The following is a 15043-nucleotide window of genomic DNA, read 5'->3' as shown; positions in this document are numbered from 1 at the left end:
CTTTTTCTCTGAGTGAGGTGGGGAGTCACTACAGACTCTTGGGAAGAGGAGCAACATGCTCTGCCTTAGGTATTAGTGGGATCTCTCTAATCTCTCTAACTGTGGTCTTCAACAGATTGCAGCGTGGCCAGGGTAGATGCATGGAGGCCCCTTAGGAGGCCACTTCAATACAAGGGCTGGTGGCCCGGATCAGGAGGTAAATCATATATTTTAAAAATTCCAACAGCATTTGCTGGAGTGGGTGAGAGAAAGACAAGGGGGTCAAGGAGTCAGGGATGACCCCACACACACACACCCCCACCCCAGATTTTGGGGCCGAGCAACTGGAAGAGTGGAGATGCCATTAAGTGAGATGAGGAAGACCGCAGGTTGGGGTGGCCATCAGGAGCCTGACCTTGGGCACCGGGGTGGGGGTGGGGTGGGGTAAGAGGCCCATAGGGCATTCGGGAGGAGGTGCTCCGGAGGCAGGCGCGTAGAGGGTGCAGGGGACAGGCCCAGCATCTATAAAAGATAGATTAGATGGCTTTTATAGCCACAACACAGTGTGAAGTCCCCTGGGGAATGAGCATAGCAACTGAAGGGAAGAGGTGCCAGGACCAAGCCCTTAGGCACTGTAATGCTTAGAAACCAAGCCTCAGTTTCTCCTCCTGCAAAATGGGAATCGAAACCAGAATCACCTCCTAACAGCTGTTGGCAAGATCATATGAGACGCTGTGTGTATTATGCATATTTTAACCATCTAATGACAAAGGGCATGGGTGAGGGTGCCATAAACACGAACCGTTATTAGGGATAGAAAGAGTTGTTCTCAGTGAGAAAGTGTGGCCTCCACCAGCACGTGGCCTCTTATCAGTGCCGTTTAACTCTTGAATCCAGTCTCTGTTATCTTTGACCATCAGAGGTGTCCTGAGCAATAAGACGGGACATAATTCCCCCCCCCCCACGTGGTAAGAGACAAATCGGGGGCCCAGGGAGGTTACGGGAGATGTGCAGCTTTTCACCACATCAGCGACAGAGCCGGGGCTTGAGGGGACACCCCGACCCACGCCGCCCCGACTCCTGCTTCTCTCACGTTCCTGCCCCGGCCCGTACAGGCCGCAGAGGGCTCGGTTGGGTGGCACCGGGGCTGCTGGCCCGTGAGCGTGGGGATGGCAGCTTTCCTCGGGACCCGCCACGACGGCTGTGCTCACCACCGACGGTCCCCGGGCCCAGGTTCACGCTGCGTGGCCGGGGACACGGGCTGCAGCCCCAGGGAGGTGGTGACAGCGCAGGGGGACTTCCCTTTGTCAGGCAACTTCCTTTCCCGAGCAGCAGAGCAGCAGCGAGGCAGCGGAGCTCATTCACATACTAGCTCTGCTCAGCAACGCCTGCGTGAGCCCCGGTGCTGCCGTTCTCCGCAGCCAGCGCCTCCCCCCCCTCCCCCCCCTGCACAGCCGCCGAGCTCTAGAAGGATCCGCCAACCCGCGTGGGACGTTGGCGCAGAGGCCTGGGCCGGCCTGGAGTCAAGCTAAGCTGGGTTCCGATCTCCGCTTCCTTTGCCCCCAGCTGGGGACCTGGTGCAAGCTGTTTTACCTCTTTGAGCTTCTGCACTCTCTCTTCTGTACAGGGGATGGGGGGGGGCACCCTTGGTTCCCAGCGTGATTATGGACTAGAAATAACTCAGAGTGTGTGGCACGAAACGGCCTCATAAGTCGCAGGTGAGGGGATGGGTGTGACGACGGACGATCAGCATTAACATTACCAGCAAACAAAATGAAAACTCTCAGGGTGAAATCAGCCAAAGCCTTTCTCCCTCACTAGCCACATCTACTGCTCTCCACCTTCGAAGCCTCTGGCTTTGCCCGTGTCCTGCCCATGAGCTGGCCCTCTGGGGGAATGACCGGCTGCGGGAGCTCAGTCTCCTGCACCCAGGGCCCCCCAGGCTTGCTGATGGCAGGGGAGTGGGCCTCCAGGCCTCGGCACCCTAATGCAGGGAGAGCAGGGAGGGAAGCTAAGGAGGGACGCAGCCTGGGCACCGTCTCAAGACAAGGAGGGAGAAGAGGCATTGCCTCCAGCCTCTGGAAGGGACCCCGTCCCGCGTCCAGTGGGTGCTAGATATCCCACAGACTCCTTCATCCCTGCTCCACTGTACAGAGGGGCTGCTCTCCCCATTGTAAGAGGCTCAGAGAGGAAGCAACTTGCCCATGGTCACATAGTCTGATGCTTGGACTCCTGCTCCTTCTCCTCTGCCTCCCTCCCTCTGTCCTCAGAGGAGGGCTGTGGGCCACACCGTGGCTGCAGGGCAGGTGTCAGCACTGGGCCTGGGCAGGGGGCAGTGGTCGGGGCTGAGTCTGACCTGCTTGGAGATGAAAGGTGCCAGGATCCCTACTCCGAGAGGAAGAGGAAGCAGAAGGCGGGGCAGCCCTGGTGACGTGGGAGCATTGGCAGAGGTCATGCAGGGAGCAGCAGCGTTGTTTTTCTCATGATAGAGTCGGCAGGGAGAAATCAAGGCTTCTTGGAACTTAAACCTAACAATGCCAGCTGGCCGTAATGACAACAGTAATAAAATACGTAGTAATGCCGTATATTGCGGCGGGCACTTTTCATACTGTCAGTCTTCCCAGCAGATCTGCCCCGTAGACGTTACTTCCTCTTCTATTTTGTAGATGAGGTCACTGGGGCTCAGAGAGGTCACTAAATTTGCCCAAGGTCACTCAGCTAACAAGTGGCAGAGCCAGCATCCAAACCCGGTCTGTCTCATTTCAAAACCATGCTCGTTCTGTTGTACTAACTGAGCATAATTTAATTCATCAGAATGTTTGATCTTAAGTGACAAAGAGGAGGCCCAGAGAGGTTAAGCTGGGCATGAGGCCCACAGTGGATTAGTCACAGCTGGGGAAGCTTCCGGACCTCCAGAGCCACCTTACCACCATGCACTGTTGGAGGAGGGCTGTGTGCCAGCCGCCAGGGCCTGGCTGGTCTCCCCTCTTCCCTCCTTCCACATGCATATTTATCACACACACTTATATATATTTTTATGAGCAGCTCAACCTCTGCAAGAGACGCAAACTGGAAGCCGATTGTCTTCCTTACCAACTGGGTATGGAGAGCCATCTGCCCATTCCCTGAACTCCCGCCAAACGGCCTCCCCCTCTGACACCACATAAACATTCTATATGACCTTGGGCAAGTCATTGCCACGTTCTGGGCCTCAGTTTCCTTTTCTAGGAAATAGGTGCCAGTGGCATCTCCCTCTGGGATGGCAGGGTGCTTTATAGTGGGGTGGTGTCTATAAAAAAAGTCAGCCAGGTGCCTGGTTTACATTTAACAGTCAACATTTAACAAATGCCACCCAGGCCTGGCCTGGTTCTCTTTGGCGCCCGGTAGCTGGCTTTGCTTATTCTGTGTCTAGAACAATATTTGCAGCAGTCTTGCTGCCTGGGGCCAGTTGGGGTACAGTGGTCCCGCTCTGTAGCCAAGGAAGCTCGTGTCCATCCTCCTCTTCCTCCAGTGGCTCCTCTAGCAGCCCCTGTTCCTCTGCCTCGGCTCCCTCTGCCCGACCGGGCATTGTCCACCCCCACTCCCTCCTCCACAGCATGGCCTGCACGGTAGGTGCTTGGGAACTTGGTGAGTGCTCGACTTCATGCGGGCTCTATGCAGATCTGTGCTGACTACCACAGGGCATCCCAAGGAGCCACTGAGCCAGCCTCACCCTTGGGGTGGCTCCCTGCCTGCACACCCACCTCGTGGGGGCAGCTAAGCTGAGCAGCTAGCCACTCCTTCCACAAAATTCTGTGCCCTGAAAAGAGAAGGCCTCTCGGAGGAGGCAATTTTTTTTTAAGATTTTTAAAAATTTATTAATGAGAGATAGAGAGAGGCAGGCTCCATGCAGGGAGCGCGACATAGGACTCAATCCCGGGTCTCCAGGATCACGCCCTGGGCTGAAGGCGGGCGCCAAACCACTGACCCACCCAGGCGTCCCAAGAGGAGGCAATTTTTGAGTTGACCTGAAGAGAACACAGGTTAGATCTTTTGCTTCTTCTTGGCCTTTTTCTTTTTCCTTTCCTTTCTTTTCCTTTTCCTTTTCCTTTTCATTTTCCTTTTCCTTTTCCTTTTCCTTTTCCTTTTCCTTTTCTTTTCTTTTCTTTTCTTTTTTCTTTTCTTTCCTTTCCTTTCCTTTTCTCTCCTCTCCTCTCCTCTCCTCTCCTCTCCTCTCCTCTCCTCTCCTCTCCTCTCCTCTCCTCTCCTCTTCCCTTTTCCTTTTCCTTTTTTCCTTTTCCTTTTCCTTTTCCTTTTCCTTTTCCTTTTCCTTTTTCTTTTTCTTTTTCTTTTTCTTTTTCTTTTTCTTTTTCTTTTTCTTTTTCTTTTTTTTTAGCTGATCCCAAAAGTCCTGTAACAAAAGGCTTTCAAGTGGAAACCCCTTTACTGTGCCCTGAGGAGGAAGCTGTCACGGGCTAGGACCGAGGCTCTAGTGGAGGACCTGTCATCCCTCCCGGGGCCTGAGCTGCCTGGCCGGTGCCCTCCGCGCCCCCTGGCCTGTCCTCAGTGTCCCCACCGGCGCTGAGGGCGTCGCCCGCTGTGGGAGCTGGCTGTGCCACCCCATTGCTCCGGGGAGCAGCCCTCCGTCACGGTGTGGAGCTGCTGTACCGCCTCCTGTCCTCGGGATCGCCCTGGGTGCGCCTTCTGGAAGGCCGCCTGCGTTGCGCCCCGTCCCGCTGCAAGCCGCTGAAGAACACCTCCTGCCTCAGTGTCCCTGCCGTCCTGCCCGGGCTTCCCTTGTCCCCCACGCTACCCGTTTTCTCTGTGGCTGCACTTTCCACCTCAGAGAACAAGAGGGGTGCAAGGTGGGCACTCAGAAGTGCCTCAGGGGCACCAAGGAAGCACTTGATGAGGAAAGGCCTGAGCAATGCAGCCGCGGACCCTGCTCGCGTCCGGGTGAGGACGAGGGGGCGCGGGGTGAGGGGGCAGCCTGCGGAGTCCCGGGGACCGTTGCCGCGGGCCGGGCTGCCGAGGGCATGTTCAGGAAGGGATTTCCGGGCTACTCGGAGGCGGAAAATTTGAGACTGTAAGCGCCTCAACAGCTGTGTGCTCTGTGCTGTCTGGGCCGCTGCCTGGAGCGCGGCTACGGGATGAATACAAGTGCGTGATGGAAGAGGCTGTCCTGGGGCTCAGAACAGGCTTATTCATCCCTCGCTCCCCCACCTGCTCCCTGCCCGGCTCCCCTGAGACTTCTCTGGGACTTGATGTTGTCAAAACTCATATACATCCCAGTGTCATCTGGCCCTGTTGTCGGCAAGGCCCCAGACATCAGGGGGAAAGAGGGAATTCTCGCTTTTTTCCCTAAGTGAGGGAATCGATGGGGGAGGGGGGCCCGGATCCGCCCAAACCTTCCTGGGAAGCAGCTGGGGCCTGGAACGCACACACGGACACACGGACGGACGGACGGCTAGGGATCCCTGGTGTCCCATCCCCCGGGGCATTTGAGGTCATCCGCTTCAGTGCCTTCTGCTTTGGAGGCTGGGCCGGGGGCTAACCAGGTGGAGCTGGTGCTGTGGGTGGAGGGACTCTCCCAAGATGATGGAGATCTTGGGTCCAAACTGTGGACACCCGCGAGACCCCTGTGACAGAGCCTGGGCTCGGAGTCTGGGCCTGGATTTGGAAAAACCATAAGAAGAGCATAGAAGGAGTAGGAAATTACACCTGACACAGAAGTGACAGCACCACGTATGCTTCCCTCTGGAAGAGGAGCCAAATCTGGGAGGTGATGACGACCTAGGGCTATAGGTAAATGAGCCAAATAGGTTCATAAGACAGCAAATGAGGTAGATGCAAAGAGCAAAGGAGGTAGATGGTCTGGTAGATAGTCAGAGCTCTCCAACACGGGGTATAGTGGAACCTCACCTCCTTTCATCTGGACCACATACTTCTTTTGATGTAGCCTCTGTTAGTCTCAGCTAACTAAGCAGCCAGCTCACATTGTCTAGTCTCAAGAAGTGTATGACTCTTATTTCACAGAATATACTGTCAGGCCGGTTCTCCTTGTCCTGCCAGCTGGATTTATCTCCAAGGCTTAAAAACAGGACTTTATAGGAAACCCTGACGGGACCCATCTTACTGCACTATGCCAAATTTCCTAGAGTGTGCAGATCATTTGGGTTTCTTTTTTTTTTTTTTTTTAAGATTTTATTTATTTATTCATGATAGACATAGAGAGTGAGACAGAGGGAGAAGCAGGCTCCATGCCGGGAACCTGACTCGGGACTCGATCCCGGGACTCCAGGACCATGCCCTGGGCCAAAGGCAGGCACTAAACCACTGAGCCACCCAGGGATCCCCTCATTTGGGTTTCTAATTCCAAACTGGGTGTCATCTATCATTTCTGGCTTATGCTTCTTACGTATTTGGAAACATCATAGCAGACACATTAAAACATACAACCTCCTTCGTTTGACGTAATGAAGGTGTGACGGTGAGTTGAGTTGTGCTGTACTACACTTGGCTTCCTGACATAATGCCCTTTTTCTAGGGCAGATATTTAAAACGTAAATGTATTAACTTTAATTTTGCTGCCTTCTTTCAAGTAAGTTTACCAGCAAACCAGCCAATAAATTTACCCCAACCTCCAGCGCATTTTAAGGATCCAGGAAGATTTATAATGCAGAGCCGTGTGCCTGGAGCGCTGCGTGGCTGCAACAGGCCTGTCATTTGCGCCCCCTCTTTCCAGGTCAGCCGCATCAGCATCCTGCCTGAACTTCCTGTCTCTGGGCTCCCTGTCCTCAACCGTGTGCGTGCCTTTTATACGTGCCTTCCAGACTCATCATCCTGAAATACCATTCTTTTTTGTTCCATTCTTTCTTGACAATCTGGGTTGGAGCTGGAAGCAGGCCAGGCCCGCCTGGGCCTTTCCATCACTAGCTCCCAGCCCCGGAGTGACCTAAGGTCCCCGTGCCCTAATGCAGGCCATCCCTGACATCAGGCCAGGGCCTCCATCGGCCGTTGGGCCCACCACACTGCCTGCTCCAGGCCCCTGGCCTCTCCCAGCCTGGGAATGGGAAGATCTTCAATAATACCATCCTGGGCCCCCAACAGAGGCTTTCCAACAGTAGACACTGTTTCCGAGGCTGCTCATGTTTCTCTCCAAAGACTTACATCTCCTATAGTCTCAATCTTTTCATGGGATTATCCCCTAAGGCCTCCGCTTTGACTTTCTGCTGGTCTCCCAAAGGAGAGAGAGACTGGTCTCCTCGTTGTTAAAGGCAGAGGGACGGATTCAGGGACGTGCAGGTAGCCATCCCCGGGACGGAGGACTGGATGGTGCTAGGACGTGGCTGGTGCAGCAGGTCGGAGGGCTGGTGAGCCTCAGACTGGGTGGCAATGTGGTCATATCCGGAAGATAAATTCAATAACTTCAAATAATTAATATAATCCAATCTTTAATTGTATTTTTTTTAACATTTATTTATTTGAGAGATCGAGAGAGAGAGAGAGAGAGAGAGAGAGAGAGACAAAGTGCCTACAAGCAGGTGGGGGGGGGGGGAGAGGGAGAGAATCTCAGACAGACTCTCCTCCGCTGAGTGCAGAGCCTGACATGGGGCTTGATCCCAGGACCCTGAGAGCATGACCTGAGCGGAAATCAAGAGCCAGAGGCTTAACTGACTGAGCCACCCAGGTACCCCTAACCATTAAAATTATTTTAAAATAAAAAAGAATAAATTACTAGTAATAATAGTGGCCCATCAGTGTGTCCCCATGGCATTTGAGCCCCCTTACTCTGAGTTCCCATTACTGTGAGTTCTCCCCATACTCGCATGAACCGGTAGGCTTGGAGGAGATACTGCAGGCGTCCGGGCCACACAGGCTGGGACGACAGCCCGGTCCATCTGTGTGTCAGATCCCTGTCCTCGTTTCCCCAGGCAACCACCTTCTCACCCCGCAGCAGGGATTCACCGATTGCTGGAGAAGTGCAGCATTTCACTGTCACGCTGCCTAGGCCTTGCGCAGTGCCGAATGGTTTTCATTACTGCGGTGCAAGGATTAAAAATCTGTTTTAGGGACACCTGGGCAGCTCAGTGGTTGAGCATCAGCCTTCAGCGCAGGTCGTGATCCCAGGGTCCTGGAATCTAGTCCTGCATCGGGATCCCCGCGGGGAGCCTGCTTCTCCCTCTGCCTATGTCTCTGCCTCTCTCTCAGTGTCTCTTATGAATGAATAAAATATTTTTTTAAATCTGTTTTAATAGCCCCAAGGACAGCTCCTGCCACATTATTTTTTATTTTAGTATTTTTCTGTTTCTTCTTTTGTGTTTACTTTTCCAGATAAACTTTAGTTAATCATTCTGGCAAGTTCCCCCCAAATCCCATTGGTGCTTTAATTGAGATCATACAACACTTTCGGGTTATTTTAGGGGACAGCTGACATCTTTGAGTTATCGAGGACTGCAGCCCAAACATAAAATAGGTCTCTCCATTTATTTCCAGTTTCTGTTATGTCCTTTCTTGTGATTCACGTTTTTTCTCTCACAAGCCTCACACATTTCCTGATGTGTTTATCCTCAAGTATTTTATCTTTTTTGTTGTTATCATGAAAGGAATCCTACCTTCCATTGTATTTCCCAACTTGTTATATGTCTACAGGGAAGCTGTTGATTTGTTGATGACCAGTAATTTTCTGCCTCACTGAATTCTTATTTCTCTCCAAGGTCCTCTTTTGGTTCTCCTGGGTGTTATAGGTATACAAGCAAACCATCTGCAGAAAATGACAACTTTGCCTTCTTCCTTTTATCTAATTGTTTGGCTAGTACTCCAGAACAGTGTTAAGTGGTGGTGGTGGTGGTGGTGGTGGTGGGATGGTATAATTTTTAATAACTAAATGGTTCGTGACCAAGTAATTATATCATAATTTAATTAACTGCTCACTATTATATACATTTAGGTTATTTCCAACTTTTCCCTCTTATAAGTAACAATGCAGTCGAATGCTTTTGCACCTGCTGGTCTTTTTATTTATATCAGCATGATAGATCGGTAGGAGTAAAAATAATAGGTCAAGGAGTATGAACTGTTTCTGAAATTGCTGATACTCAGTGCCAAACTGATTTTCCAGAAAGGGTTTCTCTAATTAATTAAACATGTATATGTGAAAGCTTCAAATAGTGGCTGGTGCCTTGCAGAATCTCAGGATTGGGGCACCATTTCCTCAGAGAGGATGTATTATTAAGTGAGCTTGGTGGTCAGTCTTGTCGGGAGAGTGTTTTCTAGTCAACTCAGACCTGGTTCAGAACAAGAGATTGTGGCATCATAAGGGGCTAGTGCTGAGGCCAAGTCTTGGGGTCCCCTGAGCTGCAGTCCAGCAGAGCCTGTGTTTACCTTTTTCTGAGAATCCCTTCTGCTGGGGACTGTGGTAAACTACGCTACCATTGGGCATGTGTCCAGGATTGTCCTGACTGGTCTTGCCTAGGCCCGAGAAGCCACTCGTCTGTGGCAGGGGTCATTGGGTGGCTCTCTCCCTCTGTGCTGTCTCACTCTTCCTCTCCTGGCTCTGCAGAGGGGCCAGCTGCTGGGCTGGTCTTGTTCTTCCCTCGTAGCCCTCGTCTTTCCTTGCATAAAGGAAACAGGGTGGTATGGGCTTAATTGTGTTCCCCTAATATTCTCATGTTGAAGTCCTAACCCCCAGAATCTCAGAACATGACCTTATTTGGAAATGAGATACAGTAAGATGTGGTAAGATGACATCACTAGTGTGGGTTCTAATCTAATATGACGGAGATCCTTATAAAAAGGGAAATAGAGACACAGACACTGAGGGAAGGTCACATGAACAGGAAGGCAGAGATTGGGGCGCATATCTCCAACCCGAGAACCACCAAAGACTGCCAGCAAACCACCAGAAGCTAGGGGAGAGGCCTAGAACAGATGTGAGGCCCTCACAGCCCCTGAAGGAACCCACCCTGGTGACATTCTGATCTTGGACTCGTGGCCTCCAGAACTGTGAGACCATAAATTTCTGTTGCTTAAGCCCCTCTAGTCTGTGGCACTGTATTAGGGCAGACAGAGCAGTCGAACTCATAGGGCAAAGGCTCCTCTGCTCAACCAACGTGAAGCAAAGGCCTCTGTGCTCAGAAAGATGGGTCAAGATGGCTTCCACAGGTGAGGCCAAGGGTGAAGAGGGGCATGGGAGGAGCACAGCCTGTAGAGTGAGCATTCGGGATCCCAGGACTTAGCAGCCCTGGTGTGGGCCTAGAGCCTAGAAAGAGAGACGAGGATGGCCTGGGTGCCCAGGGAGCTAACCACATGGCGGCTCCCTGGGGAATGTTTGTTGCACAAACCCAACAGAGTCCTTGGTCAGAGGCCTCCGCTCTCCAGGCCCAAGCCCTGTAGCTATCCCACTAGTGTTGGATGACCACACAGCGGATGTCACTGCAAGGAGGCAGAGGACTGGCTTCTCGTGAAGCCTACAACTCTGCAGGTGTAGACAGACAGGTGGAGGTTGTCACGGGTGAATGATACGGTCCCTAAAACCTGCTATCCAGACCTTCCAAGGCTGGCAGTAGAGGGGGGCCCTGTGGAGAAGGGTGTGGGACCTCAGAGCATAGCTGCTTGGGGACTGCCACAGCCCCCAGCAGGCTGGCCCAAGCTCTGTAGCAGCCCGCCCTTCCCTTCCTCCCTCACCACTGCAGACACCCAGGCTGGGTCACTGGGGGAAACCCAACTAAAGACTTGGTGAAACAGACCTTGCCAGACCAGAGGCCGGGGACCTTGTTTCCATGGCAACGCCGCATCTTCAGCTTGGGGGAGGCCACCCCGAGACCCCTGCCCAGAATCTCATTCTGCAGCTGGGCAGAGACTTTGGAGTCCAGCCCAGCCAGCCCTGCCACAACTGGTTCCATAATCGTGGCTGAGCTCCTCAACCTCTCTGAACCTCTGTCTTCTCATCTGTAAAATGGAGATAGATCCCACCTGTCACAATTCTCCTGAGGACTAAGTAATATAACAGATACATACTGCCCAGCACGGCACTGGCACATAGAAGTGACCACTGCAGGGGAGCTCTTATCATTACCTGCATATTACTCCCCAAATGATGGACACCTAGGTTCTGTCCACCTTACAAATATTTTTCCTTTCCCTTAAGCTGAGCAGCAGACCGCTCACAACACGAGAGGCATCAATGATGCACACTCATCTTAAATTAATCATAATAGGTTCTGCACTATTCATTTCCACTCACTAGCCCTTGCTCACCAGAGACATTTTAGGATTTCCCGAAAGCATTTTCAGGGATGCTTGTAAATTCATTCTGCTTTGTTACAGGCAATACTCCCACTCCAGGCTCTTTCCTCCGTGAATGCTTCTCCAGCCACACGTTCAGAGCCTCCCCAGGGCAGTGGAGGCCTTCACGATCCCCATATAAATGAACTGAAATCCTAATAGTTTGTTCGTTTGTTCATGCTTTCATTGATTCACTCCTTCCTTCATCAAAGAGCAGGAATTACTTAGGTGAGAAAGGTGTATCCAGGAAGAAAGAGCAAGAAGTCACAGTTATAAAAGGGCTCTGGGTGTGGGGGCTGCTCAGCTTGGCTGGGGTTAGAGGGGAGGATGGTAGTGATTGATTAAATATTTACTGACCATGTCCTAGGTGCCAGGTCCTGTGCAAAATGCTGATAAGACAGTGAACAGGGGAGCCAGGGAGCCTGCCTTGGAACTTTGAACTCAGCAGGAGACATGTCACAGCCAATTACAGAAGTTATCCTGTGGTTGCTGTGGTGTTGGGGTGGCACACAGGGGAAGCAGAGGGTGCTGGGAGAGTGCTTGAGGGGGCTCTGGTCTGCCTTTGGGGGGGGTGTCAGAAAAGGCCAATCTCGGGGACCTCTTAAGTTTAGAGGGGAATTAACGAGTCAAGTGTCTGTTCCACGGTGGGAGTGAAGAAAAAGGTATTCCAGGCAGAAGGAGGAGCATATGCAAAGGCCCTGAGGAGAGAAGGAGGCTGGTATAATTTAGGAGCTGCATTCACAAGTTGCATGCATGGAGCAAGGCAAAAAACAAGGCTGAAGGGACACGTGGGGTCCCACAAAGGTTAAAGGGAGCAAGCAGGAAGTAAAGCTTTGTGTAGATAAGACTTTCAGGTTAGGATAATTTGGGGAGTGAGGAGATTTACAAAGTCACAAACAGGGGTCAAGGGCAGGTGGCCAAGTGGCACCCTTGAGATGCCTTATGTTCCATGCAGCGCCAGGGAGGAGAACACTGCCCGGCAGGACTCCCCAAGCCTCAGGGCCGCCAGGCATCCTGCCTGTGGGTGAGAGGCCGCGCCTCTGCCTCCACCTCCCACCTGGGCTCCAAGGGCCTCCTAGGCCCTTTCTTCCTACCGTCCCTGAATCCTAGAGGTGCAGTCACCGCCATGCGCAGCCTGCCCTTTGTCCAGCATCTCTATTCGCAGGCCTTAAAAAAGGATTTCCTGCAGCCTAAGCTAGCCGTGGTAACTTAGAGGACACGAAATGGCTCCGAAGTGGCCATGCCGGGCCTGTGTGCTGCAGAGGTGTCTGTGCATCTCGGTTTTCCAAGAACCGGAGATCAGACCCAACAACCAGCTCCAGCAGGATTTAGACTTTGTCACCTGTCCCAAATGTGCATCCTCGGGAGCCAGCAGCCGCCAGCGACCCGGAGCCACGGCCCCTCTGAGGCATCGACGAGGCTGAGCCGGCCTGCCCTTCCAGGACGCAGTTAGTTCTACAGGGAGAGCTGAGAACGGTGCCGTGGGGTGGCCACAGGCCGGTCACACAAGGCCCAGAGCAAGTCTGCTGGGTCTTATCACCGAGCCACTTGGGGTCAAGCAGAGTGTGGGCACAGCAGAGCCTGCTTGTCACCCGAGGGGCACAGCCACAGGGGAACAGCACGTTCGATTGGCATCCTCAGCTCCATGCCACCTCGGCCCTGAGGATGAATGGAAAGACTCAGGGCCTCGAAAGGAACCCAGCTTCTGTTTTGAAGTTTAGCAAAAGATCTTAGACGCTATTTTCGATTCCTCTACACCTTCCTAGCATGTCCAACGGCCTGCTCCTCTGCCTCCCCCTCCCTTCACCGGTAGAAGCAGCAGCGAGAGTGGGCAGCGGGGCCGGAGCAGGCATGCGGGTGTGGACCCTCAGTGGGGACCGCCGTCCCCACCCCGGTGGCCAAGCCCAACAAAGTCACAGGCAGGGGACCAACAGTGGCTGTTTTCTTTTCGAACTGAATCCTTGAAATGGATTCCATGATGTTTAGGGTGGCTGGCTTCAGGTGGGGGCCTAACATCCTTCCACAGGGTGCGCGTAGATTAGATCGTTGGGGTTCACCAGAAGCCTGTACAGGGTTAGATGTTAATTACATGTCAGTAAAACTGGAAAACAATTTTAAAGAGGAAGGCATAATGCATTTTAGAAAAATTCCCACCCAAACTAAAAGTAGGGTGGTACTTAAAGGGATATTTGAGGGCAGCCCCGGTGGCTCAGCGGTTTAGCACCACCTTCAGCCCAGAGCGTGATCCTGGAGGCCCGGGACCAAGTCCCACATCGGGCTCCCTGCATGGAGCCTGCTTCTCCCTCTGCCTGTGCCTCTGCCTCTCTCTCTCTCTCTCTCTCTTTCTCTTGAATAAATAAATAAAATCTTAAAAAAAAAAAAAGGATAATTGATCAGAAAAATTCACTGATGTTGAAAAAGCTCTTTCCCTGTTTCAGATCAATGAGGTGTCAGTGAAATAATGCCAGCATTAAATAATAAAGGCACCCCCGGAAGGGTGTGATTAATTATCTAATGAGGGTGCAAGCAATGAGTGCTGTCAGCTTGTGGAAAGGCATGGCCCCTGGGGGGCAGAGCTACAGAGGGATGGACCTCTGGGAGGAGGACCTTGTGCAGGGCTGGCACATAGTAGGAATGGGCTCAAGGGAGAGGGCCAGAGAGGCGTTTCAGGCAGGCGGGATGGCAGGAGCAGAGGCAGGGAGGCTGGAAAGCACTGGAGTCTGCAGGCGGGAAGTTTGTGGGTGGGTTCCTTGAGGGGAGCCTGCTGGGGCCAGACTGTGACCCGGACACAGCGCAGACATCTCCCGGTGGCTGCTGCTGACCAGTCCACAGAAGCTTCTTTGAGGGCCTCCCAGGCATGCCCCTGAGGATGCCCGGTGCACGGCTAATGGCTGGCGTTGTTTTTGGCAGCTTGGGGTCGGGAAGTGCGTGGGAGGAGATGGCCTGGTGGGGCTGAGAGCCTGCCAGGCCTCATGGTCTGCACACAGGTGGCCAGTGTCAGGCGGGCAGTGGTGTCTGCGGACCTCACTGCCCAGATGGGCAGGGCCTCCCATCACAAGTGAGCCTTTGTGGCCCGGGTTTACGAAACCAGCCAAATATTTTCCCTTGTCACTTTATGAGGTGCTAGCTCTGCCCATTCAAGCTGGGAAAAATAAAGCATCACATAATTTGCTCCATTAGAGTTGAGGAGGTTTGAAGTTAAGGGAATTCTGCACCCCTGGGAAGGCCTGTCAGCCCGAGGGGGAGGGGTGTTCCCAGGACCCCACCTCTGGAGGGGATGTGGGCACCATCCAAGTCAGCTGCAGGTTTTGCAGATGGAGAGAATGAGGCCATGAGCCTGGAAAATCAGCCCCAGAGATGGCGTTAGATGAAGAGAGCCAGTTCCCTGAGAATCTTCTTTTAGCTCCGTACTTTAAGGGACTGTTTATCCCCTTATTCACAGGCGAGGCCAGGGAGGGCACAGAGACATTCTCCTGCAGAATTTGCCCACAAGGCACAGAGGTTTCCAGAAGGGTTTCAGAGCCAAGGTACCTGGTGGGAGGGAACGTTGTGCAGTGAGGTTAAAAAGCATCAGCCTTAAGTAGTGAGCGAGTGGGGAGCCACTGCCACACCATGATTTCTAGCTTCCCGGTGAGTTCTTATATTCCCTACAAGGCCTCCTTTCTTACTGACCATGGCCTATGATTTTATTGGTAGACCTACTTCCCTTTTTGCCTCTAGTAATGAGTGTCATTGGGTACTTGCTATTCTCCGCCAAGCACTTCATTAGGTTCCACGTCCTTTCCTTCAAGGAGGTTCA

At 52.8% G+C, this 15043-nt stretch overlaps 1 protein-coding gene across 4 annotated transcripts in view; it reads left to right on the top strand.

Moving 5' to 3' along the window:
* SPSB4 (splA/ryanodine receptor domain and SOCS box containing 4) overlaps positions 1-15043 on the top strand; it is an 80281-nt gene that overhangs the window by 39068 nt on the left and 26170 nt on the right. For 2 of the 4 annotated variants that reach the window (XM_077864931.1, XM_077864932.1), the window contains exon 3: positions 116-196. The exons of 1 other annotated variant lie outside the window; for it this stretch is intronic. In XM_077864931.1, the coding sequence (XP_077721057.1) occupies positions 116-196 (81 nt within the window). Of the gene's footprint in view, positions 1-115; positions 197-11286; positions 11400-15043 lie in introns of those variants that run through there. One more of the 4 variants, XM_077864933.1, reaches the window with a different exon arrangement.

The sequence above is a fragment of the Canis aureus genome, chromosome 22 (assembly GCF_053574225.1).
Source record: "Canis aureus isolate CA01 chromosome 22, VMU_Caureus_v.1.0, whole genome shotgun sequence".
Classification (NCBI taxonomy): Eukaryota; Metazoa; Chordata; class Mammalia; order Carnivora; family Canidae; genus Canis; species Canis aureus.
The sequence above is the reverse complement of the archived record's forward strand: the minus strand, read 5'-3'. Positions and strand labels throughout refer to the sequence as shown.